The sequence below is a fragment of the Liolophura sinensis genome, chromosome 9 (genome assembly GCF_032854445.1).
Source record: "Liolophura sinensis isolate JHLJ2023 chromosome 9, CUHK_Ljap_v2, whole genome shotgun sequence".
NCBI classification, from domain to species: domain Eukaryota; kingdom Metazoa; phylum Mollusca; class Polyplacophora; order Chitonida; family Chitonidae; genus Liolophura; species Liolophura sinensis.
This window is the reverse complement of record NC_088303.1, coordinates 8642000-8669862: the sequence shown is the minus strand read 5'-3', so window position 1 is coordinate 8669862 and position 27863 is coordinate 8642000. Positions and strand designations below refer to the sequence as shown.

At 38.3% G+C, this 27863-nt stretch overlaps 1 protein-coding gene across 1 annotated transcript in view; it reads right to left on the bottom strand.

Moving 5' to 3' along the window:
* Positions 1 to 23095, bottom strand: part of LOC135474787 (breast cancer anti-estrogen resistance protein 1-like) — a 35062-nt gene extending 11967 nt beyond the window's left edge. The window contains exon 1 of the mRNA XM_064754384.1: positions 22676 to 23095. Within this exon, the coding sequence (XP_064610454.1) occupies positions 22676 to 22690 (15 nt within the window). The 5' untranslated portion in view covers positions 22691 to 23095. The remainder of the gene's footprint in view (positions 1 to 22675) is intronic.
* Between the last annotated feature and the right edge of the window lie 4768 nt (positions 23096 to 27863).

Sequence of the window (27863 nt, the reverse complement as noted above, 5' to 3'; positions counted from 1 at the left end):
TAAGAGTTACTGTCCATTCTGAACAACTGTCCCTGTCAAGTGGTAAAATCAATAGGAGACCATGGTCAATCTGAAGTACCAAGCACTTGCCTAAAATAGACCCCCTCTGACTGCTCCATTGATCTCATATGAATTAGACTGACTTCATTTCCTGACATCCACAATTCTATGTGTCTCTGGTATTTATAGACAATAACAGAGAAATTATCTGCCCAATCTGCACAGCTATCATAGGCCACCACGATTCTGTCCACCAAACAAAGCTCATATTCTTCTGTTGTCCCCTGTTTGAAGTCGACTAATTCTATTAACACTTTCTCTAAAGAGACAATGGGCTTGTTATTGCGAACATGAATAGAGCTGAATTGAATTTGACAGTCTGCATATGTACAAAGCTGGTTTCCATTGTATCAACTAATAGCACTATTTTGTACTTGACAGGGAAAGCTTCGAAAGCTTCAAAAAAATTCTGTATTTTCTGAATGTAATAGGTCGCAGTTGTACAATATCAAATTGATATTGTTCTCTCACACCTTTCTCTACATAGTCCTAGGCTTCAATAACTACACTTCGCCCACACTGGTCAATACAACATACTGCATTAACATTCACCATAGTCCTTTTGTAACTTGCAGGTGAACAAGGCTATGAGATTTATGATTTACACCTTACTTTTTGCATTTTTACTATAATGGACATCCTGCTGGCACATGGACAAAAAGACAAGTCTGAACCATTTCATCTTTGATGTTTACACTAACATGTACAAAGGCTACAGGTTCTTAATGATGGTATATCATGTGCCAAGGTCAAATCTTTTTTAGAATGCATATGCATAAATAATAAGTAGGTATTCAGAACTACTTCCGCCATGCTTTTTCAAAGTCACTGGATTTGTTTGGAATCAGGCAGCTAACTTTGGAAATTTCTCGCAAACTTTTTTTTTAACCAGGGGATTTACATGTACATGTAATTTTTACTTCTTTACCTCACCCTGCTAATGTCATACAGTTTATGACTTAATCAATCTAGGCTTTGTTGGTTACAGGACATATTCATCCATAAGTTCAAATATTACATATGCAGCAGAAACACACAGAATTTGTCCTCATTAGATAAATACAATTGAATTCTGCTTTATGATCACAGCACGTGGGAATGAAAGAATCCAATCCATCCATATGTGGACATAAATGAAAACAGAATGGCAACATATCTACTGAGTAATGGTCCAGGTGTTCTGGCTTTGAATGTTTCTGGTCTCATTTGCATATTACACATAAATGTACATGGCCATTACCAAGTTAAGACTGATACTTGTGCTGCATCTATCCCCTGCCCCCACAGGAGATGGTTTGTTGTGACCCCTGCGGGCATACCATGAAGTTTAAGCCATAAACTCATTTACATGTCTGCTCCACATGAATCCAGGTTGGTGCATCTTACATAATGGGTAACAGGATTTGGTAAACAATGGGGTGCCAGTACAACATGTATTATCAATTATTGATTATATCCTAACTCTTCTCCCTACTATAATTGGAACGGCCATTAAAGATTTACCAGGCGAAAGGGTGTGATTATGAGATGATCAATCCTTAATCTGATCCATCTGTATGCGTGCACATTAAATGCTGCAGTAGGAGATAACAGCAGATGGCAATGTAACCCAAGGTTATTCCCTGCACTTCTGCAGCATCTGCACCTAGTCATCAGCCAATAAACCTGGCTGCCTCCAAAAACCAGATGTTCTCCAAAACTTATCCCTCATCAGTCAGGCATCACAAAGCCATGTCAGCCATCACCTTCTTTTTTATTTATTTTTTTTGCACCTAGTGAGACATGTTTATTTATATCTAAATTAAGTATTTTCAGGCAAATTGTCCAGCTCCAACCAATGTCACTTTTGAGTTTGTTATTTCCTTTCTAAATCATGGGCCATGTGGTGATCAAACTGTGTCAGGGTCCAGGTGGTCAGGGCAAAGGCAAATGGGTCTGTGTTAGTCAAGTTTACTGAACCTAAATCTGTCCAGGATGAGGGGCAAGTAAACTAATTAGGGAGCTGAGGGGGTAGTGAATATGATAAAGTGACTGTCACATGTGGCGAGGATAGAGTTGTAGAGGGTTGGGTTTGCTGGGGAACTGAGGGCTTGGGTAATGAGGGGTGTCCAGTCTTGCCTCTTCACCCCTCCTCAGTCTGCTTCAGCTGACACATGGTACACTTGTCCAGAGGATCTCTGATGCTCAACATTCCTCAGCCCCTAATTACTCTGATTCCACTTACAAACCATCCCAACTACTTGGCTGGTGAATCTACAGGCAGTTAAAATTAATCTATATTATACAACAACTTCTTTCAAACAAATCCAAGCAGTAGTTACAACTTACGAGTTACAAACCTCTAATGAATCAGTTAGGAGAACAGCAGAAACCATATGTGACTATTCTTCACATGGTTAATACATTGTGCATCCTCCATGTTTTGATGTATGTGTATATGTGTATGTATAATGTATATATACATGTAACAATGCATTGAAGGCAAATATGCTGGGATTGGCTGTTTTCAGTTTTTCAGGTATTTCTACAGCTTTGAGACGAATAGGCCATATGTGCCCATAACCATGAGCCTTCTCTAACCTCTCTCCAGCTTCATCTAAGTACATTACATGTATTAGTTAACCTCAACCTGCACAGGTAGCAACCTCCAGCTTGCAGAAGTTCACTTCAGCTGCTACACAGAAATAGGAACACACAGGCAGCTGCAAAAAGATACATGTACATCAAACAGATTGCAAAGCTTCAAATAGCTTACATAGGGAGATGTTTTATACCTTATCAGTGTTCTACACATACACATACATAATCCCTGACTTGATAATAAATGAAGATTAACCAGCATCAAAGAGTACAATGTAGATAAACATCTCACAACCATTAACCTTAATGTATCAAAGCTTTCTCTTGTCTGCTGGGTCAGCAAGATCAGTATCATTCAGAATAACTAAACACATGTACACGTAGGTGCAAATCTAACTAAACATTACACGTATCAGTCTTTCTGAATTCATTAGCCATAAACTCAAACAATTTTCACTGATGTTTATGGATAGAAGAAACGGCATAAAGGCTTGGAGAAGCCTAAACCAACTTGCAAGCTATATAGTACAATGAAATAAATTTACAATGTACCACAATTAAATGAGTAAGATACATGTTGCTTGGCTGATGTCCACCAACATGGGCAAATAATATGTTTCCTGCCAAATCCTAAACCGTTTAAGTACCTAATTCTTTGGAGAGGCTGAACTAATCACATAAAATCATACCAGCGTTGGAAAGGGGAATCCCCTCACTCATCAGAAAGACTCCAGGGTAGAAGCTCCAGGGCCAGCCTGAATTTGATTGTGTAGTTATGATGTGTTAGGGCAGAAATCTGATCTGACCAATCTAACTCCATCTGCCAGGTTTGATTAGAGGTTACCACACTTACCCCAGAGCACCCTCCAGCCTAGGGACTTTATAAATGCACAGCACATCCTTCCCCTCCCGATCCTGCCTCAGAGGAAATCAACCCTAATTTGGTTAAGCGTGTTTCATATTCTTTACATCCATGTAGATGTATAACTGCCAAATAAGCCAAACTTTTCAAAAGATCTAGCATCAATGAAGTGTCACCTCTCACGCATATACATGTATACATCTAGTTGTAAAAGCTTTTCATAGAAAAACTGCTTCTTCAAAAACGAATACTGTTGGTGCGTTAATTAATACGAATGTCTAAATGTTCAAGGGGCACAAAAGGGACACTACATAGTTGGTCACCAGGATACTAATCCATTCAAAATAATCGATTGTTGTCAACTTCCTACAATATTGCACTGTATTCACCTGGTAGATCCTCCCTTAGCTTAGTGTATTGGCAAGAGATTACATGGTTCACTAAGGGGGGTGATCAAAGGGAAAACAACCCACACAAGGAGGGCAGGCAAATGTCAGGTTATAATATCACCACTCTGCACTTTCTATGACTAGCATCTCTCATTGACTATGACATGACCTTTGCCTAAAAACGGAAAATGCTTTAACCAAGAGACTGAATTTACATGGGTATGTACATAAATGTGTCCACAAGGCAAAGCAGAGCAGTCTGTTACATATACAATTCAACTGCATGTTAACTCGAAGTCCCCAGATGTTTATCAACATCAGTCATACATTAAAATTCATTTATTTTAACTTTCTAGGTAGTTATGCGATTTTCTTGTTTTAATGTTTCAAGCAAAGCGTATGTACATGAACGTCCTATCAGGATATGCAATTTCTCTAAACATGAAAGCCCCTACAGGCAAACCTTCTACTCATTAAAATGCACATGTTTAATGAATGCTTGTGATACTGCTGTAAAGTTACAGGCCACTTAAAATACAGTTTTGAGCTTTCTGTCTGCAATGTCAAACAGGGCTTTTATTGAAGAGTTGCAGCCTGACTGTAAATATAGCCTATCGCCTGAACCACTGAACGGTAAGAAAAAGGCCTTTAATAGTCTAACACTTTAGGGCTACATAATGTATGCTTCATAGCTGTATTTTGGCTTCTGTGAAATGATACAGTTGAGTATGAAAGCATTGTCCATCCAAGTTTTGAAGACATATTATATCTACATGTGCATGTATATAGACACCAGGGCAACAATCTAATAAAATGAAAGTGTATGCTCTTATTTACAGAGGTGGGGTAAAATCTATAAAAGAAAACTTTTTTCCCCGATGGATAAGACACAGAATGACGGTGTAGACAAAACTATATACAAAATACAATGTACAGCATGCTGCCCATCTTCCCTTGACAATATATGTTACTCAATCTAAATGTGTTGAAATGTTGCTTTTAACTTAGTGCTAAAATACTGCATGCCCAAATGTTGTGCAATATTCTTCACTACTGAGTAAATCGAATAAATAAACTTGTTGTGCGCAAAATAAACCAATTTGTTTGCTGAGAGGTCTTCTCAGTAGTATACTGTATAAGAGAAGACCCATTCTACACAATGGTCATAAACCAAAGCTTGTCACCAGGGAATAAGGAGGTACACGACAGCCAAAATGAAGAATAACATCCTTATCAGGTTGATATGCTGTATCTTGACCTTTCCCTGTTAATTAGCCCCTGTCAAATTTAGCACTTCTGATTTTATCAGTGAGTCTCTTAATAGGGCTACTTAAAAGAACTCTTAAAAGGCATGCCTCCACGGACCACAGACACATGCACAAGGGCCTGGAATTGACCACTGAGTAGGAAACCTTGACAAAAAACGTTAATTGTTGACAAATTCCTGGCACACACAGCCTTCAAAAGTGGGCTTGCAGGACAATGCACAACTGGCACATATCTGACAAAGATTTCTCCCTATATATGCACCATCATGGAATGACATTCCTATTTAAAGGGTTTGATCCTCCAGGCCTGATAATATGGCTACGGTATACACGCATACTATAAATTGGCTAGTTCAGATCTAAAAGCATTCTTTGGACACATGTACAACGTGTTTATATTACAATGCAATGTATAAATTCACATTTATATCCACTGCTTTGCACTAATAAGAACCATTCTTATCATTACATAGCAGCATTAAGAGGTTTAAAGAGAAGGCTGAATTAAGTACATGTAGATACATGTAAACCTGTTCATACACATGTATGTATTTTTGAACTGCATCAGATTAATGTTATCTGTAGTATGTAAGTACAAATATGTCATGAGAAGAAAATTTCAAGGCAAACGAGTGCATTTCTAAAATGCTTTACAGAGGTGTTAATTATACAGGGGAGTAGTCAGTGTGTACATGTACCTTACATTTATTTATGTTTGTGTATTTAAATGTTTGTTCTGTTTGGGATGCATACAGTACATTGTACATGTACCTTCAGGAAATTCCACAAATGTCTTTGGGTCTAAGGAAGAGGCTACAGCTAAAATTACTTCACCACAACCCACCTTTTACCTTATCTGGTATCCCAGAGTGAAGAAATTGAAAAATAAACTCAACCAATTTCAAGTGGATATTAAAATCTCAGTGTGGTTAATTCTGTTTTAGGACAAGATCAGCAGGGAACATGGGTCATTTTACCCCATGAATTGTTTACAAAGGTTTCTTTGATAAACAAGCCAGGGAAAAATAAACCTCTTAAAGTAAACATACAGTTCTCAAATAAATATTCAGCCTGTGGTGGTTAGTGGAAGAGGTAAGCCTGACCAGCTGCATCATTGGGCTGTATGGAGGAGGTCTGGTGGGTGATGTGGCTCTGTGAACAGTGTCTCTACTGGGACAACACCTGACACAAGCCAGCCCACACAGCTACAGGTGGTTGCTCTAGATTATGATGTAACACCACCAGAAAATTACTCCCCAGGTAAACCCAGTGAAAAGAGTTCACAGTCCTCTAACACCAGGCAAAAGGGGATGTCTTGGATTACAAGATGTGCATTAAAAAGATTAAGGCAGACAAGAAAAGCCTGTTCTGCTTCTCTTTACACGTGTCAAAGCTCATGGAAATACATCACAAATGAGGGCATTTAATGTTAGTTCACTTCACATTTGCCAGTGAATAAACTGGAGATACCAGCTTTTCTCTGATCGTTACACTCTGACATTCTAATTGCACAAGCAATACAGTTGATCTACTACAGCAGATCAAGCTCACCTCAACTGATTCAATGCAAGTGAAAATTAAATTAAATTGTTACATCATTCAGAACATGTGCCTTGTCCACAACCTTCTTCTATCATAAACTCATTACCACAACATCCTAAAAGTCATTTTGTGTTGTTATTTACATATATGCCTATTTTTTTCTCTCTCCTTTCTATAGCAGTACATTAAACACCATAAGCATACAGCACATGTAGACATATGTGCTATTCCATTGGGTAATACTTGACAGCATACAACCTTCCCTAGGCCCAGCTGACATCTCCATAACCTAGCTGTAGCACCATGATAATCACACAGATGTTAAATGTCACCAGTCTACTCAGCTCACACTTTACAGACTGAGGGTCAACAGCCTCGGTCAGATAAGGGTAAATCCATCAAATGAACAGCCCGCATTTCCTTTTGTCACTGGTGTCTCAAAGTTCAGTTTACCAACATCAGGTTAAATGCAAATAAATTGCTTAGTCAAGGAAATATATACATACATTTATATATGTGGGTCCTATCCTACTCATACATACAAAGTAAAACCTTTAAACGGTATATAATTTCCATAAAAATGAATACATACAGTGTATGTGTACTGCACTTCCTCCTAAATATCATCATTAATGATGCATCCTTTTGAGTTCCACTTACAAATGCTAAGCAAGATTTTATCATAAATTTCTATACATTTGAAAGTGATTTTTAGCAGAGAACCTTATTGAGAGAGACCAACACAAAAACATGTACTATTATATATATTTCTCATACAGTAATTGACCCAAACCTTTTCTCATGACAAAGCTACACATCTCGGGTATTCTGAGATTTGTTTGGAAACTACCGTAATGTCCTACTTTCAGTATATTTTAGCACCAAAAATAATATCTATGACTTCTATTTACTTCCATAATGCATTTTTGGGGTGAAATTTCAGTTCATTTGCTGCATGTATACACACATGTAGCATACATACAGAACCTACATGTTACAGTGCAAGTACATCTGTACATAGGTGTGCACAGATGTGAAATAGGAGATGTGGGTGTATAGTGACCAATCCCTAGTTTATCCTTATTACACAGTGGCTCATTTTCAGCCTAGTATTGACCATGCTCCACCCCACAGTGTCACCATGTGGTGCTGGAGGGAGATTTCAGGATATCCCCCAGCTGTGGATTACATTGTATTATTCACCTCATTCTGCTCTGGGCCACTGTCAAACAGGTTCTTCTCAGCACTAGAATTTTAGCCCAGAATGCAAGTCTGCATATTTTTAAGCCTTCCATGACATATGTGGTAGGGAAACTGTCACATTCTGGAGCTTATGTCCACATTTATACTGGTCTCCAACCATGGTTTACAATACAGGTACGTACGTGAAGTATGAGAGGCACATTCAGATGTGTTCATGTCTAAATCTATTCTAAACACATGTATACATACATATTGGATTGTAGTAGTGTCATTATCATGGAAACTAGGTGTAACAGGACTTTTCAACTGCGACAGGCTTCATTAAAAAGCATTCTTTGCATACAGTGGTATGAATTTGAAAACAGCAACAGTTTGCTTCATTGTAAACCCCCAATTGTTACAAAATCATTATGCCACATGCAGTGTGCTATATTGAATAACAGCTGTCTTGTGTTTGGTGACAAGTCAATGAATAGACCTGTCTGCAGCTGTTCAATGTACATGTACATGTAAGTAGGTCACTTACGGTTAATACATGTTGAAATTGGCCCATCCCTATTAGAACGAATGAATGATTCAAGACACAGTACACACTATAATGGTTTACAACAGTTTAACATGGCTTCTTGTGGCAATTCTCACATTGTGTAGGGGCCTCCGTGGCTCAGTTGGTTAGCGCGCTAGTGCAGCGCAATGACCCAGGAGTCTCTCACCAATGCGGTCGCTGTGAGTTCAAGTCCAGCTCATGCTGGCTTCCTCTCCGGTCGTACGTGAAAAGGTCTGCCAGCAACCTGCGGATGGTCGTGGGTTTCCCCCGGGCTCTGCCCGGTTTCCACCCACCATAATGCTGGTCGCCGTCGTATAAGTGAAATATTCTTGAGTACGACGTAAAACACCAATCAAATAAATAAATAAATCACATTGTGTAACATAAAGTTGCTGTTATGTACATCTTGTGAATTTATTTATTTGATTGGTGTTTTACGTCGTACTCAAGAATATTTCATTATGGTGGGAGGAAACCGGGCAAAGCCAGCATGAAGTCACAGCGACCGCATTGGTAAGAGACTCCTGGGTCATTACGCTGCGCTAGTGCGCTAACCAACTGAGCCACGGAGGCCCCTCACATCTCGTGAATTTCTTTATTATCTTCAGTGCAGGAGTTCACTGAAGTCCAAATTTTCACAACAGGAAACTCAAAATTGAGCCTTTTCTGATCCAGATTGAGTTTATTTACATTTTAAACACTGACTGCAACCTGGTATTGAGTTAAATTGCATTTTAGCAACCAGTAATTTCAGATATATTTTTACTTTTCTTACTTTTACTACATTTTCTGAGTTAAAACATGGCCAAAATTACTCAAGTACATCAAGAGTGGCTATAATCCTCTTTTTTTTTTTCCTGCAGGTGTTGCTAATCCTCATAATGTGTATCAGAGATTAAAACAACAGGGGATGGATTATCAATATGTAGGAAGATGACATTCGTACCTACTGTGAGCAGTATTCAAAGTATTCTAAGAGGTGTCACTGACCTTTGGCTGGCGAGCGAGTACATGTAGGCCTACTTTTAATCCACTGGCAAAGTGACCAGTCACCATTTGAACAATTCAACGTAAAATGTATAAATGTTTTCTGTTTTAATTGTCTTCTGTAGCTGGTCAACAGGCGCTAATATTACATAGTCGTCAAACGAACATTGCGTTGTTATATACAGTTCGAATTTGTTAGAAGCTCACTCATAGGTCCACATGAGACACACAGCCAATGGGAAAGCGGGTATCAAAGCGACTTTCATTGGAAAAGTTGTATACACTTTTCTGGCATACTGAAGATTTCATCAGACTACATAGGAATGGATTCTCACTTTGTTTTATATCCCATAAACCATATGACCATAGTCTGAACATATTTAAAGCCTAAATTTAATTTAATTACAGCCAATACCTGCATCACCACTTTTGTCACAGATACAGCCTTTGGCGATTGAAGTCGACAGCTCATCTCTACACATGTATTTTCTAATTTGATTCAGTTTTTAGCCAAAAATTTGAGTATTTCTACCAGAAAAAACAAAGACCCCCTTTTTTTTGACCCCTTTTCAACTAAATTTTACCACCAAATGCCCAGAGTCTAAAATCAACGTATATGAATGCTGAGATATGAAAAAACTGATTACAAGGCATGTAGATGTAATTTTTAGACCATGCTCAATAATGATTACCATCACCTTTTTAAAATCACTAAAGATCATGAAACAACCCAATATCGGTAAGCTTCTTTCTCTCACAATTATCAGGCAGCTAATGACACTTAGAGTTACTACAAACAGGACTTTTGCTGGCTCCAGCTGTACTTGTGGTTCTCCCTCAAGGAAGTGATAGAGTAAAAGTTTCAGCCTTTAATTGTGAACTCTTCACAATAGTCAATGGAGTGAGTGAGTGCTCACAATAACAATTTTTCAGTCATATGATGATAATAGTCAATGAAATAGAGACTACTAGTCCAGCCTTATATCCTCGTGTGATTCATGTGTTTTCCTGTACCAGCTTCTTGTGTACTATATACAGTAGACAAACAACTTACCAACTGCTCAATGGTTTTGTGGGAAAGGCACTGCACATGCTTAACCGCACAAATGTACATACAGTCCTCTCCATACGGATACTGAAGTGCTGAGAACTATTTTTACATCACACTAAGTCCTTAACGAGGCCCTTGAGCTTGTACATACAGTACATACATGTTTTATCATGTAAGTATAAGCAATGTTATAGCCCATAATGAGATTCATTGCTTCCTTTACACAAACTGAAACGTCCATGCACTCTAAATGTTAAATTTCTGTCTGTAAGTTGTGCCGAAATTATTAAGGAAATATTCTTGGTTCCTAATTAATGTTGTCATTTATTCTCCAAATACCTAGTATCTTATTCAAACTCTACAACATGTACATACATGCAATTTGGCTACAGTTGTACACAAACACACATATGACTGCAGATCAAATGTACATGTACTCCAAGACACTCCACATCTCTGGATAAGCATTAACTGGCAACGCCGCATATCTACCTTAACATCATACCTGCTCTTTTGATTTCTCATCCTGTTTATTGTCAAATCTTCTATCCATCTTTATGTACCAGTCCATAGATTGATCCAGTGTACAACCCATTATATCACACACTAGAACAAATAGGTGTCCAGGGGCAGTAGCCTTAAACTATGCACAGAATCTGCAATCACCATTCTTAAATGTTGAAAGGCACATTCTGATAAATGGTAGAGGTAGGATCACATCAGGTAAACTCAAATTCCATTCACAAACTTTCAAGGCACAGTCACAGTGATGTGAAGTAGGTTAGCGTGTTCCACTGATGGTGAAGCTGTAAAGCATTTGCCTGTGTGAAAAGCTGGGGCACAGTAGCTGTCCAAGAAAAGCTGATTTAAACCAGTATCAGATGTAGACTAGGCCAGTTTGATATCTCTTGCCCCTCCACCCTCTATCACAGACACTGGTTCAGGCACTCAGATGAACAGAGTGAAAGCTTTTCCTGGTTAATGTCTGGAGACAGGCCGGCATCAAGTTGCACACTACATCAGTTTTATGGCCTGTGTCCTGAGAAGGCTTCAACAGAATGCACCCCAGTCTGGGGAAGCTTCAGTCTATATCACAGCAGTGGTAGTTCAGGACAACACCTATACTGTATGGCTCAGAGAATCTGGTAGCTTACACCACAGGCCTTTTGACAGTGTAAAAACCCCAGACATGGGTCTGACACAATCCAGACAATGTAAGCAACTCCAGGAGAGGACTGATCCTGACATGAACTCTGTAGATTCCAACTCCTATCTGACTTTGCCAGGGGGCTCTACTAAGATATGCACTATATAACAGTCAGCTGTGTAATACTCTTCACAGACTGTGACCATCCCACTGCTAAGCTAGTCTTAACAACAGCTTACTATAGCCTATGTTCCTTCTTCCTGTCACTTACATGTAGTGGGTGAAGTCAGCAAACAAGTCATTTCCCTTATTCAGGCTAGAAACTTAAGCCTCTACCAAGAGATATTAACATGAATTTTATCTCCTAAACTAATCATTAAGGACGTAGGTCATCAACTTTCGAGCTATAAATAGATGTGGCAACATTCCTCTTTTCTTTCAAAAGTTCAATTTTTATTTGTAGATGTATATGTTTGGGACATACATTTCTATACATCTTGGTACTGATAAATGTGCTTCATGCAAACTACATGTACAAGTACCTCACAACCTAGCCTTACATTTCAAACACTTCGTTGGTTTATAATCTATGACAAAGTATATAATATTCAGCTTTTTTTTCATGATACATTTTCATTTTTTCTGTCAATAGTTATTGATTATATTTCAAGCCAATACATAATTTACATACACTCAAATATTACAATCCATTTCAAAGATCATTTTTCCTTGACTAAATTGTGTACATAGAAACACCAAGACAGGTTTCCAAATCACCATTCAAGCTGGCTGGTGTTGATTCTTTATAGCAATTAGACAAAAGAGAAGGCATGCAGGATCCCATTTATCTTAACTAAACGACATGTAGGAGAGGCTCGAATTGCAGAAGGCTTTCTCTTATCTCCGAAAATGGTTTCTAGCCTCAAGAGAAATTTTCCTTAACTGGGCTGTAAAGCCCTTGTGAACAATGAATTGAGAGAAAGGGGGAGGCTGGTCAATCCAGACCTGACTCAGACAGGCAAACAAAGCACTGTCAGATTGGGAGCTGTGTCCATGTGAACTGATTTACAACAGTCAGTATTTAATCCTCAAGCCACATGCAATCTGGCATGAGTAATGAATGTGCTGGCCACTGGTCATTTCCCTTGCCTATCACACAGCTAGAAGTTTGGCCATCTCCACCATAATCATAGAGGTGACAGCAGTGCAATTCACTGACCAACCATATCAATCAGATTAAAATGATTACCATTAGTAAAGTTTCATCCCTGATGATCACATTCTGGAATTATATCATTATATGTATGAGGACCGTGTGGCATACAGGAATCACAAGTAATGGCGCCATAATCTGGAGTTATACTCTCAAGCTTGAACACCCATGCTCTACTGGATATCTACTGCTTCTCATGCATACATTCAAACTGGCAGAACATTTTCTTGTTATTTCAATGAACTGGAACATTAAACATTAAACTCAAAATTTCCATTTCTAAGTTTAAAACCTTCACACGGTTCTGCTGGCAAATTTGCCCTGAGGGCAGAAAAGAGGCCATGGCAGACAACAATTGAATGAGTGAAGATAATGGCTTGAAAATAGCCTAAATTTTCCCTGAAAAAATTCACACCACTGAAATTGCCCACGGCTTTGAGATTCAACTTGAGTGGAGATATTTTTGACAAAAATGCATCCAACTGTGTCAATCCCGCAGACAGTTTGAAAGTGCACATTTCATAATCATTGCAAGTCATAAAAGAATATGGCCTAAAGTGGGGTATAAATGGCTGACATTGTTAATCAGCCACCCCTTGTCGCATACATGCAGGAAGGCGTATCTTATCACAGGGGTTCCCTGGTAATCCTTGCCCTTCACAGACATAGCCCAGAACTGCAGTATATCAACCATGACACAAACACATGTAACACTGCTGACGGACACGAACAGTAGAAAAGATAGCAAGTTATTTGTCAAGTCTCTTACATACACATATATACTCTCCACTAAGGTCATATGGCCTAAAGTTTCTCTCATGACTACACGTACGTTGCAGATTTTGCCTCAATCTGAGTGTTATATTGATCTTAAAAAGTTGTTCTGTGGTTTGTTTGGAGGGCAGGACTAAACTGATATCCTACTGGGAAAATATAAATTTCAGGACCAAAAATAATATATTTATGATCATTATTTGCCTCTAAAAAGGTAGTGTTTTGGCAGCACCATGTTACTTTATTTACCATGTAATGTGTTCAGGAACTTTCTTTTCCATTTTACCCACACACATGTATAAAGAAATATGACAAAATCACCTTTGTAATCTATGGGTTTCCTGGCCAGATATCTTTCATTTTTTTTTTTTTTTTTAGTTTTTATCAATGGACTTCCATTCATTTTTGGGGAGTAATAGGTTATAAGCAATTAAGTACTAGTGTCTTTGAGCCTAAGAAAAATCTACAAAAAATGTGTGCATTCACATGATTTCCATGAAACAATAAGGAACCTATGTCCCATTTAAGCTAAAGGCTAACGGGACTTCCAAAGGCATAACGATACACCTATGTTCTCATTACAAGTGAAAGCCAAATATGGATCCAGAAATTCGCTGCTCCTCTCAAGCTGAGCACAAGAGTTAAAAAAGAAGCTAATCTGCACAGCTAGACATGTAAAAGACAGGTCATATTTTCAGGGCACAGAGATCATTTTTCTGCCGGCAGATAGAATTAGCCACAGGCTAACACCACTAAACCTATCAAAGCAGGCACTAGACTAAAATTAGATGACACCATGTTTGTGGTCTGTCTCAGTAGTTTACTGCAACTCTTAACTCCAGCAAAAATGGGCTTATGAAAATGATCCAGAAACACACATCTCCAGAGACAGAACTATCACATGATTGAGTTACATATGCATGCATGCACAGGTCTACATGTATAAGGAGATTTCTGTCTGTTGTGACTGAGCCTTTTCTTGTGCCATTTTTTCTTACTTACCAGTGCAAAGCTCATGTACAATCGACAGTACATGTATGTTTTACATGACTGCAGTGAATATTTGCTCTGCTCTAGAAATAATATGCTGATGGAATGTGATCTTGTTAAAGAAAAAATGCCTAACACAATCTCAGTTGGGTTAAAATTACTATCTGCCACCAGTATATATGTACATGTCTTCTGTAGAAGACTGAAATCAGCACATGTCTATTGATTGGTAATTTGTAAGCCCGCTGGTGTCAATGTACTGTGCATGGTGTGTAGGGGATACAATAACAGATCCCTGAAGCTTCACTAAGAAGAGTGTTCCTGATAGTGATACACACCACATCTAAGCCTTCAATGCCCGCAGAGGCTCTCTGTTTACACAGTGATCAGGGCATGCCCAGGCCAAACCTTGCTTGTAACATTTCTAACCAAACTGGATGCAAGTTTCAACTATTTTTAATACACTCCAAGGTGTTGGGATGTAAATGCACCCTGTTGCAATTCCCTGAGTCAGCACTATTCCGTACCTACATCTTTATGTTTCATTCATCTAATTGGAGGGTCCATGGGCACAAGCCCCAATGGAATCCCTCTGCTCAATATGTGCATGTACAGTGAACTGTATGTATTGGTCCTCCACTGTTATGTTCTCCTGGCCTAGTGGCCCCTAGTTTCCCTCACTATCCCAGTCATGCTAGTAATCTTGTAGACTGGTTTGAGTTTGGACAGCCTTCACTAATTTGTCAGGTATGCCTGTCAGCCTGAGTCATAACCCAGGCTATCAGCCTTACTGTGTTAACCCTATATACTTAAGGCCAGAAGTAACCCACAATCTACATGCTGCTAACTCTGTACAACTGACTGCTACATGCAGGTATAAAATGCATGAATTGCTTGTTCTATATCCCAGTGGCTTAAAACACAATTTCTACATGTATGCTTTTATAGTTTTCCTTAAAAAAAAAAAACAGAAGACATTTATGTGCACGCTATTGCAGTACCTGTATTCTTTTCACTTCACTTGGCATACACAATGCAACTGGACCATGGTCCCGTCTTTTGGGGTTTAATATGAACACAATATACATGTGCATCTGTAGTATTTTACACCAGGGAAATAACAGCTAGAGATGCAGAAAGTACATGTAAATCTAATGTGCATATAAATGTACCCGAAGTGTATATATGTTCTTCAAGGGTAAAACCATCATCAATATATAGTTGGTGTTCAATGTGCAAACTAATTCGTTAATTCTGAGTCTATGGAATAAGAACTGACACAGCGGTACAGTTATCATAAATAACATATAAAACTCATGCACTAATTCATGTTTGTTAGGTACAAAAAAAAAAGAAAATGGTCTTCAAACATTAACGCTACACATACATGTACATACACATAGCAGTTACTGTCCATCACCTCTTTGTCAATGCAGACACAATTGTAATGTTACATAGATGCATGTGTTGGCAAGCTGCCAACACTACACCTTACACAACTGATATTTGTTTCAATATGATAAAAAAAAAATCAAGTTAATAAACACATTTCACGATTAACTTGTTTAATGTTTTCATGAGCAATGTTTGTAGAAAAACCCGCAGTACACATGCCCTTTGGTTATTTTTACAGGACAGCCTTGTTTACTCTGCATGCATGCATATTAAATATTAAACAGTAACTGGTATGAACCTGTACAGTGTAACAGCCTATTTCAGTACCTAGTAATTGCTGTGGAAAATGATTGGTCACTAAATTAAATTACAAGTATATCATCAAGTTCATCTTTCAGTAATCAAAAATGTAATAAGGCCAGTTTCGAAGTACAGGTGTATGTAGATTTTAGATGTCATCAATAAATGCTTTCTTGTTAGCATAGTATTGTTTTAATATACCTATGTAGTGTTTGCTAGTGTGATCTCCGTGTTTCTGACTGAAATTATGCTGATCACAGAGATGAGACATGGGAGCCAGTAGATCAGTACAATTAAGGGGATACGAGAGTGATGATGAGGTGAGATACAGGGGAGATCAGAATGCACCGACAGGTTCCTGGGAGAATCTGAATGGTGTTTGCCAATCTCAGGAAGGAGGCAATCTGGACTCTGTTGATGGGGAATCTCACTGATCAGGGGTCAAGCTGGCTCAGGAAGATACACTCCAGAAGGCAGTCATCTGACATAGAGAACAAACACAACTGAGGAGAGGGACAGTTAAGGGGCAGTACTTGGTCAAGTCCCACAGATGACCCCTCAGCCTAGACCCAGTAATAGCCTTTCTCCTGATAGCCTTCATAGACTATACTCTAAATAGGTCTGCTAGCTGATCCTAGCCTAACCATAGCCTTATCTTAACTGTATACAATAAGGGTATTTGCCAGATGATTAAAAATAACATTGAGCCTCTCCCAACAATTAGACTCAGTGTTTGTAACAGATTTGTGTATCACTGGGGCATGTCAGCCCAGAAGCACAAGATTGATGACTATTGTAAGGATAGTGGCACCCCACATGGACAGGGTACTGGAAGTAGATACAAAACATAAACAACTGGTCCTTGGTTTATTAAAAAGACTTGGAGTCTTTATTCTTATGAACCAAATGGTATAAGGCCCTTCATGGTTTTCAAAATAGACTATAATAAAGCTGAGCAACTGTTGAAATCAAAAATTTGGCTGTTAGCAAAACATTTTTTAAATGAAGGAAAAAAATCTCCAAAACAAAAACAAACCCTAAATAACAAGGATATGCCTATCAGTACCATATATATAGAAATATTCCATGACAGATTCATTTTTTCAAGGCACCTGAATGTACAATGACTTAAATTATATATTATAGCATTCCTACCACTCACATTCAATGTAGTTAAAGTACATTAATATTTATCTTTTTGTCTGATTGGTGTTTAATGTCATGTTTAAACTTACTTACTTCTATGATAGTGGTCAGGTTATGTGCAGTGTATGGATACATCTCGGCATACGTACATGTATGTATACATGCGCAAAAGTTTTATTTAGTGTTCAACAATTTGCCCAACAGATTGTGATCTACAGCTTCAAATTGTGAAGTGGCCCTACTGTGCACACTGAGATCTAAATGGTGAAGTCTTGTGCCCAGCCTTGTGGACAGACTGGTGGTCACTGGAGGTGCAAACTCATTGTTCAATCAGCAAAGTGGCGTGTCCGCCCATGCCTCTGGTCACTCACTTGTGACCAGAGTGAATCTGAATGCGATTTCACATGTCAACTGGCACATAGCATGTTGTCCAGTCAAACAGTAAGAGCCTGGCAATTATTAGCAGATAATATAGGGGAGTTATCTGGAAGCATGAATTTAATCAGCCCTCGACATAAGGATAATTATGGTGATCGAGAAATCGATCCCCCGACCTAACGTTCAGGTGATCGGACATTTGATCTCCCCCAAATTCTTTGGTAACCGATCGATCCCCTGTATCGATTACGTAGGTTTCGAGAACCAAAATTGTTCCTTGTAATATACAGGTATGCCGTGAAGTTCATGTACACAATGATATATATGTATGCTCTGCATTATTTAATTTTGTTAGAGGGCTTCCCGTCTGTTTTCAGAAGTAACTAGTCCCAGTCTCGCTGCAGTCGCTGGTACGCCGTCCATGAAACCCACTGGCAATCGCAGCGAAGTCCGAGTGGTGGGTTTAACTGGCGAATTGATTGGAGCAATGTCTATGGTGTTTGACGTACTGATCGTGTAAAAAATGAAGAATTTATCATTGTCACTACTGATCACATTATTGTTGTATTTGTATTAGAAATAAACGTACCCAGTACTCCAAGCAGGTAATGAAATAATACAAATCCTGCTCTGGAAGGCATAATGTCTCCAGCACGTTCCCGCGCAAAGCTGACTGCTGCGAGAGGGTCACACGGGGTGGGTAAGTTTTGAAGTTGCGTAAAGAAATGTCTTTCGAAAAGTAATGATACAACTTGTAAATGTTGCTTGAATATTCTCAATTCACTATTTCTACAAAACATGACGTGTCCCGATTGCTGCTACCACAGAAAATCAGCGGAACCAAGCATTAAATAATAATGACATTAGTTCGAGTCGAAAACCCCCTACGCTAGCATGCTTTTGGACTCGCCCACACTTCCAGTCAATCAGTTACAGGCGGGGACTGCCACGGTGAAATTTAACCACTCAAAATTGAAAGTTTCGTATTCCTAACTTGTTATGCGATCTGTCTAAAGCAGACTTATGACTACTGTGCGCCGCGCTTGGACAGTGACCCAATTAACTGTTTTATTTTTGTGATGACCAAATGTCTTTTGCGTCCTGACCCACGGCTCATAGCGCATGCATGCATTTCCCTTTGCGCCGCACTGCGACAAGCTCCCCTTTGACTGAGCGGTTGAATTTTCGGCAGCGGCAGACACTACGTACACGTTCACTCCTAATCTGCCGAAATTATTTATCGGTCCCCTGTGGCTTTTATGGTAACCGACGTTTCGGTCCCCCTTTTTTCGAATGAGGTGATCGACACGTGATCGGTCGGTTCGATCTCCTCTTATGTCGAGGGCTGTTTAATTAAGAGACCCACCTGGGCTGTCCACAAACTTTTTGCTTTAATACTTTGCACAGACTGTAAGTCAGTGAATTTTGACTACATAACCTGAACACCTTGACATTGTATGGTCACAATTCAGTATATATATCTTCACATTCCTGTTAACTGGTGAACATCACACCCTTCATATGTCATTCAATGAGCTGAACTGATGATCACCAGATGAAACATGCTTTCCATCAGGCATTTTTATTGAATGTCCCGATGTTTTCTGTAATCTGTCAAAGACACCATGGTAATTGGCTCAGTGCATGAGGTTTGTGGTGAATTAAAGATCCAGAGACAATCAGTGGTGACAAATGGTAGCAATCATTAATACGGAAAACTAGAAGTCTTCAGAGAGATTGTGTTGGTCAAATGAGAATGTTTAATTAAATCTAGAGAATTTTCTGTCAACAATGGAGCTTCTGCTGCAAAGAATTAGTCTGCTCTGGAAGAGATAATAATGAAAAGAGTTGACACAGGGATGGCCAACTGCCCCTTGATTGTAAAATTGGGGTGTTCTGTGTATGAAGTGAAAGACCACAGGGTAAAGTTGTAGTGACAGGCCTAAGATGTTATGGGGGGAGTGCAGTTTGTCACCCACTTGTGATGTGTACCCAACCCAGCTCTTTCTATTCCCTGGTTTTATCAACACCTTACCCCTACTTGTATTGTATTTGATGGGTTGGGTAGCTGGACACTCCACACTGGGCTGGCAGATAAAAATATGCTAATCTGTAATCATGTCCACTGAGAGAGCCTCCTTTGAAGTGCCAGTCCGTTTGAGATTTTACATCTCACTGCAAACTGATAGATCTGCACTTAAACAACAAAGATAACAATCACAGCTTTGTAATTCAAAGCCTTGAAGTGCAATTTCACTGAAGAAATTGAAGCAACAGTTCACATACTTTCGAGGAGACAGTTACAGTGCAAGTGGATGTATGCCATGGTGTAATTTTTCTAGCAGTAAAACCTTTGGATACAAGTCCCCTAACAACTCACCTAACAATAAGTCACATATCCATCCAGATAAATCAAATTACAGAATATAAATAAACAAGACACTATCGACAGCTATCTGTGTGTGCCTATAGTCTTTGAAGTTTACACATGTTATGTTAGACATTGATACTTCAAACTGACGTAGATGCACAGAGGCTGTCTGTAGGTGACTGACATACACATAGGCTGTACATGTATCTCGCCGCTCTGACCTAGTTGTACAAATCTCAAGATGACCATGTCTACAGTTAGTCATAGGATATTTATACCTTGCAGGAACATGGTGAACTATATACAGCAACTAGCAGCTGTACTGTCCTTAAATTTACTCACACTTTAATGCATATAATCTAACACATAAAATAAGGACTCGTGTATAAAATCACTTCAAAAAGCAGACTGTAGAGAAATGTGTGTGTGATTAGATCCATTAAAATGGACCACATATTACAACCATTATCATTTAAATTGTATTCTGATTGAAACAGCTAAATATGATGAAACTGTACATAAATATCTGATAACATTTAAAACTGCATTTGTTTCAGAAATGTTTAGAAAATAATGTTTAGATAAAAGAAAATCAGCAATAGTTTTACATAAGAGTAAAATAGAATGGTGCTCTCAACTCTCAAAAAAAAAAAGCCTTATCTTGATTTCTTTCAATTTAATTTCCTTCTCATTTTCAACCTCTTTACAGATATCAGCAATATTAATGCCTGCAAAGGCTTGCACAAACTCATTTTTTGATCTTAAAGAGGCTCTGAATTCCTAAATTACCAGGGAATTTCATGGCTTCTGTTAAAACAAATGACAAAAATCCATAACTGACAAATGTGCAATGTCAATACATGATCTGAACAACTGAAATCTGTAACCCTGGCTGTGTTTATACAGTACAGCTTACGTCAAAATTCTGTAGGCGTAGGCCCACCACAGATTTTTTTTTATACTTTTATTGATATTTTACAGATTGTACAGAAATAGCCACTGTTATCTCGCACCCCAGATCTTTAGCTGATAAATTTAAATACTGACCCTTGAGGTGGACACATGGCAGACTGCTGGAGTACACATCTCATCATCAGTCTGCCATATAGACATCTGACTGTTAAGTATACTGTTACACTATTAAACAGCACTTTCTCTTTGGAGGGATAAGATATAAATACCACAGTAGAACAAAAATCAAATACAGGATTCAAATCTCTGTTTCTCAGGTGGACATTTTATCAACTTAAAGTAAACATAATATAATAGGTGCACCATATCTAAAAAACTCATCTGGTCCTAATCATAACATCCAGTGTCGGCTTTACAGAATGCCATATACAAGAAAATTAATAAGAGCATAATATTTGATAAAATTATGCATGCACATAAATGACTAAATGACATTTCTGCGTTCATATGTAATGCAGCTCATGCATGCTCTTCCTCTTCGGTACAGGTTGTAGGTTGTAAGGTCTGATGGCAGCCTGCAGATAGTCGTGGGCTTCCCTGGGATCTGCCCGGTTTCCTCCCACACTGTGTAAGTGAATTATTATTTAGTATGGTGTATAACACCAATCAAATAATCAAGAGAATATAAACTGATAAAATGATGTGTAACTCCTTCAGGTTTACCCAATGCCATTATTGATTCTAACGAGAAGGTTTCAACCACATATAAAATCATATGTACCAAAGGCACATACATGTACATAACAGAATTTCTTCATTGAACAGATCATTAAATGTACGTCAAAGTGCAGAGCAGGGAATTGTTTGTGACGATCAAGATGGCTCTGAAGTATAATTCTAAAGAATGTGTACAGTGGTTCCAAATGTACGAAGAAAACAAATGAAATTTATTCTGTTCAGCTGGCATAAAATATTTATTGCAACTTAACTCTTGGAGTGGATTTGATGTTTTAAAAAGCCATTTGTTAGGTATTAAACTCTTTTACAAACTGTTATTGTGAAAACTTTATGTAAAGAAACCATGAACACCTTTTAACAGCGTGCCTAATGAAATCTTTCGCACATATGGGCTTATATTAATGTCACAAGGGCATGTGTCTCAAACCATGTGATGTTCATACAGTTCCGAAGTTCACCTTTCACCAACCGTGTGTACACAATGGCTCATACAATCTAAAGTTCAAAGTCAAATAAGGTTCATAAGTACAGGTAATGACCAATATTACATATTAAATTACATATTAAGCAATTTTCAGGTGACTAAACCATATCAACCATTATGAATTGTTCAATGGTAAATGCACTGGTTTGGAATAATCTGGGTTAAATGGAAGGGAACAAGATGCATTCATGTAGGTTTCATAACATAACCCAACATGTACAGCAGATGTTGATTAGAATACATTAAAACTTTGTTATTTGCACTGTTGAGTGAAACACGATTTAAACATACACCTTTGTGATTTCATAATTCATGACCCAAATTCACACCTGACTTACCTGTTTAGAACTCATTTTGCTTGTACAGTTGGAAAGTCTCTACTGTCAGATTGTAGCCTGAAAGAACTTGACTTTGGCATTAGAAACACAGGTAAGTTCCATCATTAACAAGTCACATTGTCAAAAGTTTAACGAAGTATTCTGAATCCAGTGTTTCCGAGTCGACACACTTAATAATCCTTGCCGACCGATCCCACTTCTATCAAAGTGTACAGACACTGCGCACGGCACCGCAAAAACCCTCCACAAACTTCACTTGTAACATCCTATCTTGCAGTCTACAAGACAGCCCACAGTTGTCATGATGAATAGCCAAGTAAATAAACCAGAGCCTTATATCAATTAGTCGAAAAGCTTATGCTTAAAACTGACTTTGGAAAGCCTTTTTACTCGGTTGTTGCTAAACTGTGCCAAACTCTAACCTGCCACAGGCCGTCTGCAACTCGGCCGATCGATTAGCCTCGTTCTGGTGTGAAATGGGAACATTCAGTAGCCCGGATGTCAACAGAATCACCCCCGCTGTTCTGACGTCATTCCGTTCAGCCAAAGCTACCCATACTTTTACTGCTAATACGGTTGCATTCCTGGCATGCCAGGATGGCTACACCCCAAATCCCAGCGAAGTGACTGGGATGTGTTGACAGATATGGCTTAATCCTCTGTACCTGATAACACGCAGGACGCACAAAAATGGATAAATTATGACCAGTGAATACATACATACGTATGTAAACCTTCATACTCCTATTAAAGCGTAACATAAACACAAATCATAGTTCTAACAATCAATAAACAGGATGTGAAAAGATTATTCATAAAATACATGGGAAGCCTATAGTTTAGACATGCATACATATATATTGTCCCAAGGTAGGCCGGTGTATATATTTCTATATGAGAGTATCTAATTATCGGTATACGGTCTTTTAATATGAACGTAGTGACAGCTAAATCCTTTCTTGTTCGTTTCTTCCCAAAAACAAAATAACGCTACATCATGAATATGTATAACATCATGAATATGTATCAATAATTATGTCTGTTGGCCAAAATTATCCTGCGGCGCCATATGTTACAATCTCTTTTCTAGAAAGCTTCATAAAGTACCGGGTATATAGACCCTATAACTATTGTGCTGTAGATCCGTCTTGAGGTGCTTTCATAGAAAGTCCGTATGGCAGGGATACATGTACATGCGCCTAACCACCAACGTGCACGTGTCAATACACGGTCTCGTTCAAGCAGGATCAACGGCGATTAACCAAGTCAACTACTTTATCAGGATTAGACCCGCGATTAGCAACCTACCACGGGATAATCCAAATATCCTCACATTATACGCCGGCCATATATGAGGAACTATATTTCACTGTAAGGTGAAAAAAATAATCATTAAGGCAGAGCTGGGATCAAAAGAAAAAAGAATAACCGGCACTCATAAGCAGGGCCTATTATAGGCATTGCGTTATACATTTCGTGGATATACCTTTTCTTAAATATGGTCTAATACAAAAATAACATCTCGGCAATAGGCCAGTATCTATAGCCTGAGACATCGTACTTCACCAGAGCTGCATGTATGTATAACGGGCGAGACGGAGGTATAGTGATTAGCCCGAGGGTCCCAGCTGAGAGCAGCCTAAATGAGAGGTGTAGGCTATACAGTGTGTGATCCATGCCTGGTCCCCTGCTAGGCGTGTATTCATGACGGACGGATTGTAGAATTACGACATTCTCACCTCAAGTATCCCAATAAAAAAAGTACTTTTACTGACATGCTGCACAAATCCAAGAGATTACTGAATATTTGCAAAACATCTACATGTATTTTCATAATTGCTTGGAATTTGTGTTGTCACATGACGATATTAAAGTGAAAACTACGACTGTTTTGCGATATTAGGATGAAAATGCCAAAAGTCTCCAATCCAGTTGATTCCTGTAGACCATGCGTGCTCTTCAATGCTCTATAGGGTTCTTGCTGCTGCTGAATTAATTGTGAACCCTTCGGAATGTAGGTACATTAAGCAATGTTACTTCTACATAGGCCTATACATAGTCTGATGTTGTCAAACGTCGCAGCTGTCAGCGTGGATGTCATAAGAATGTTGGCGTGAATGATACAGCCCTGAGACACACTCCTGTAAAGGGAGATAATGGTATCATACTCTGTCCCGCAACAGAGTAGCGAGTTATTCCCCCACTATTGAGATGTTTTAAGTGTTAAATATGCATAGATGCATACGTTATTTAAAGGTATGTCAAAATATGTAAAATATATAAAGTATATCCCAATGTGCAAAATACATATATTATTTGCACTATTTCTTGTAACCCAACAAACAAAAAAGACAAAGAGTAATTTCTTAATCACAAACAAATTTATCCATGACTAAATTGGGGCACGTACACTTCGAAACACTTCAAAAGTGAGCAAAATGAAAACCGGAGTCGCTAAATTTAAATTCCCAGAGCATGCATAGGTCACGTGCTATCTGTTCAATGGATTGGAAAATCTGTAGAATGCAGTGAAAGGCCTGAGTTTAAGTCTAACCACCAACATCTGATTTAACCCTGGCCTCCATTTAAGTTCAAAGAATATGGGCAGTTAAACGTTTGCTCTGACATCACGCTATTGTCTGTGCAGTTGATTATTTTTGAAGAATCCACACAGGCGAGTTTGTGGTTTGAGTGGTGATGAGTGATAACTTGTACCACTTGAATGCGCCTTTGATTGGTGTACAGTAGAGCAGGATTCGAACCCACGAACGCGGCCTTAAAAACATTCCAGTATCCCACTGAGCTATCCAGGAAAATCGTACAATATTCTTCTTTGAGACGACTTTAAACGTTTGTTGTGACGTCAATCCTTTGTCTAACTGATCATAAGAATGTTATATATGAAGGGTACATTTGTTTCTTATCAATGTGAAATTTATTTTCTGACGGTTTTGTTGTGACGTCAATCCTTTGTCTAACCGATCATAAGAATGTTATATATGAAGGGTACATTTGTTTCTGATCAATGTGAAATTTATTTTCTGAGGGTTTTGATGTGACGTCAATCCTTTGTCTAACCGATCATAAGAATGTTATATATGAAGGGTACATTTGTTTCTGATCAATGTGAAATTTATTTTATGACGGTTTTGTTGTGACGTCAATCCTTTGTCTAACCGAACATAAGAATGTTATATATGAAGGGTACATTTGTTTCTTATCAATGTGAAATTTATTTTCTGACGGTTTTGTTGTGACGTCAATCCTTTGTCTAACCGATCATCAGAATGTTATATATGAAGGGTACATTTGTTTCTGATCAATGTGAAATTTATTTTCTGAGGGTTTTGTTGTGACGTCAATCCTTTGTCTAACCGATCATCAGGATGTTATATATGAAGGGTACATTTGTTTCTTATCAATGTGAAATTAATTTTCTGACGGTTTTGTTGTGACGTCAATCCTTTGTCTAACCGATCATCAGAATGTTATATATGAAGGGTACATTTGTTTCTTATCAATGTGAAATTTATTTTCTGACGGTTTTGTTGTGACGTCAATCCTTTGTCTAACCGATCATCAGAATGTTATATATGAAGGGTACATTTGTTTCTTATCAATGTGAAATTTATTTTCTGACGGTTTTGTTGTGACGTCAATCCTTTGTCTAACCGATCATAAGAATGTTATATATGAAGGGTACATTTGTTTCTGATCAATGTGAAATTTATTTTCTGACGGTTTTGTTGTGACGTCAATCCTTTGTCTAACCGATCATAAGAATGTTATATATGAAGGGTACATTTGTTTCTGATCAATGTGAAATTTATTTTCTGACGGTTTTGTTGTGACGTCAATCCTTTGTCTAACCGATCATAAGAATGTTATATATGAAGGGTACATTTGTTTCTGATCAATGTGAAATTTATTTTCTGACGGTTTTGTTGTGACGTCAATCCTTTGTCTAACCGATCATCAGGAAGTTATATATGAAGGGTACATTTGTTTCTGATCAATGTGAAATTAATTTTCTGACGGTTTTGTTGTGACGTCAATCCTTTGTCTAACCGATCATCAGAATGTTATATATGAAGGGTACATTTGTTTCTGATCAATGTGAAATTTATTTTCTGAGGGTTTTGTTGTGACGTCAATCCTTTGTCTAACCGATCATCAGAATGTTATATATGAAGGGTACATTTGTTTCTTATCGATGTGAAATTTATTTTCTGACACCTGTTGTTCACCTTCGTTTCAAATATACCAAATGTTGCCCGTCTGAGAAAAGGCAGAGTGGCGTCATCAGTTCTCGTAGGTCCAAATATGAACAGCAAAAGAGAGTTTGTACCAAAGCGAGCTAGTGGGTTTAATTTGTGGCATTCTGATTACGAACATTTTGAATATCTCGAGGCCTTGATATGTCAATGCGACAGAAATTGTGTAATCTGCTATCTGACTTCACCAGATTATATGCAAGCTTCGGTCAGTTCAGATTTACTTTCCCGCATAACCAATGACAGACCGAGTCACCGTCCATAATCTTACACACCCAGTGTATGCTTAAGTAGTAACCTACATAGAGTACTAAGTACTGAGCTCCCATTGGCTAAAAGCGCTAACGCTGTTGCGCTAAAACTTCATGTAACGCCGTTACAAATGATCAGCCATGCTACGTATTATTTTCAACTATGCAAATAATGCGGCTCAGCCGGCACAAAAAGCATTCAACGACGCTAATCGCGATGTAACGTGTTTTTATTATTTGCTTGAAATGGCACTGCGCAATTCTTGGAAAATAATCGGCAGCTGCATAACACTGGACTGATCTTTAAGTAAGAGAAACGCCTTGTAAATGACGATTCTTGAAAAATAATCGGCTCGGCGCTCAACGCCAAGCCCATTATTTTTCAAGAATCGTCATTTGCTTGGCGTTTCTTCTCTGCATAAAACACGCTCTGCGGTATTATCAGACATTAGTTGTAGCTGATGATAAATAATTGTCTTTCTATATCATTTAAAAGCACTGATCTGTCACAGAATTACATTTTTCTTTTATATACCTTTTTTTGTGATTCATACATGCACAGACATCTTATCACACCTTTGTTTTGAAAATTGTCGCTCAAAGTAAAGTAGAAAATAATTATATAGTGAACTAAAGAGGCTTTAACGAAGATTTTTGGAAAAA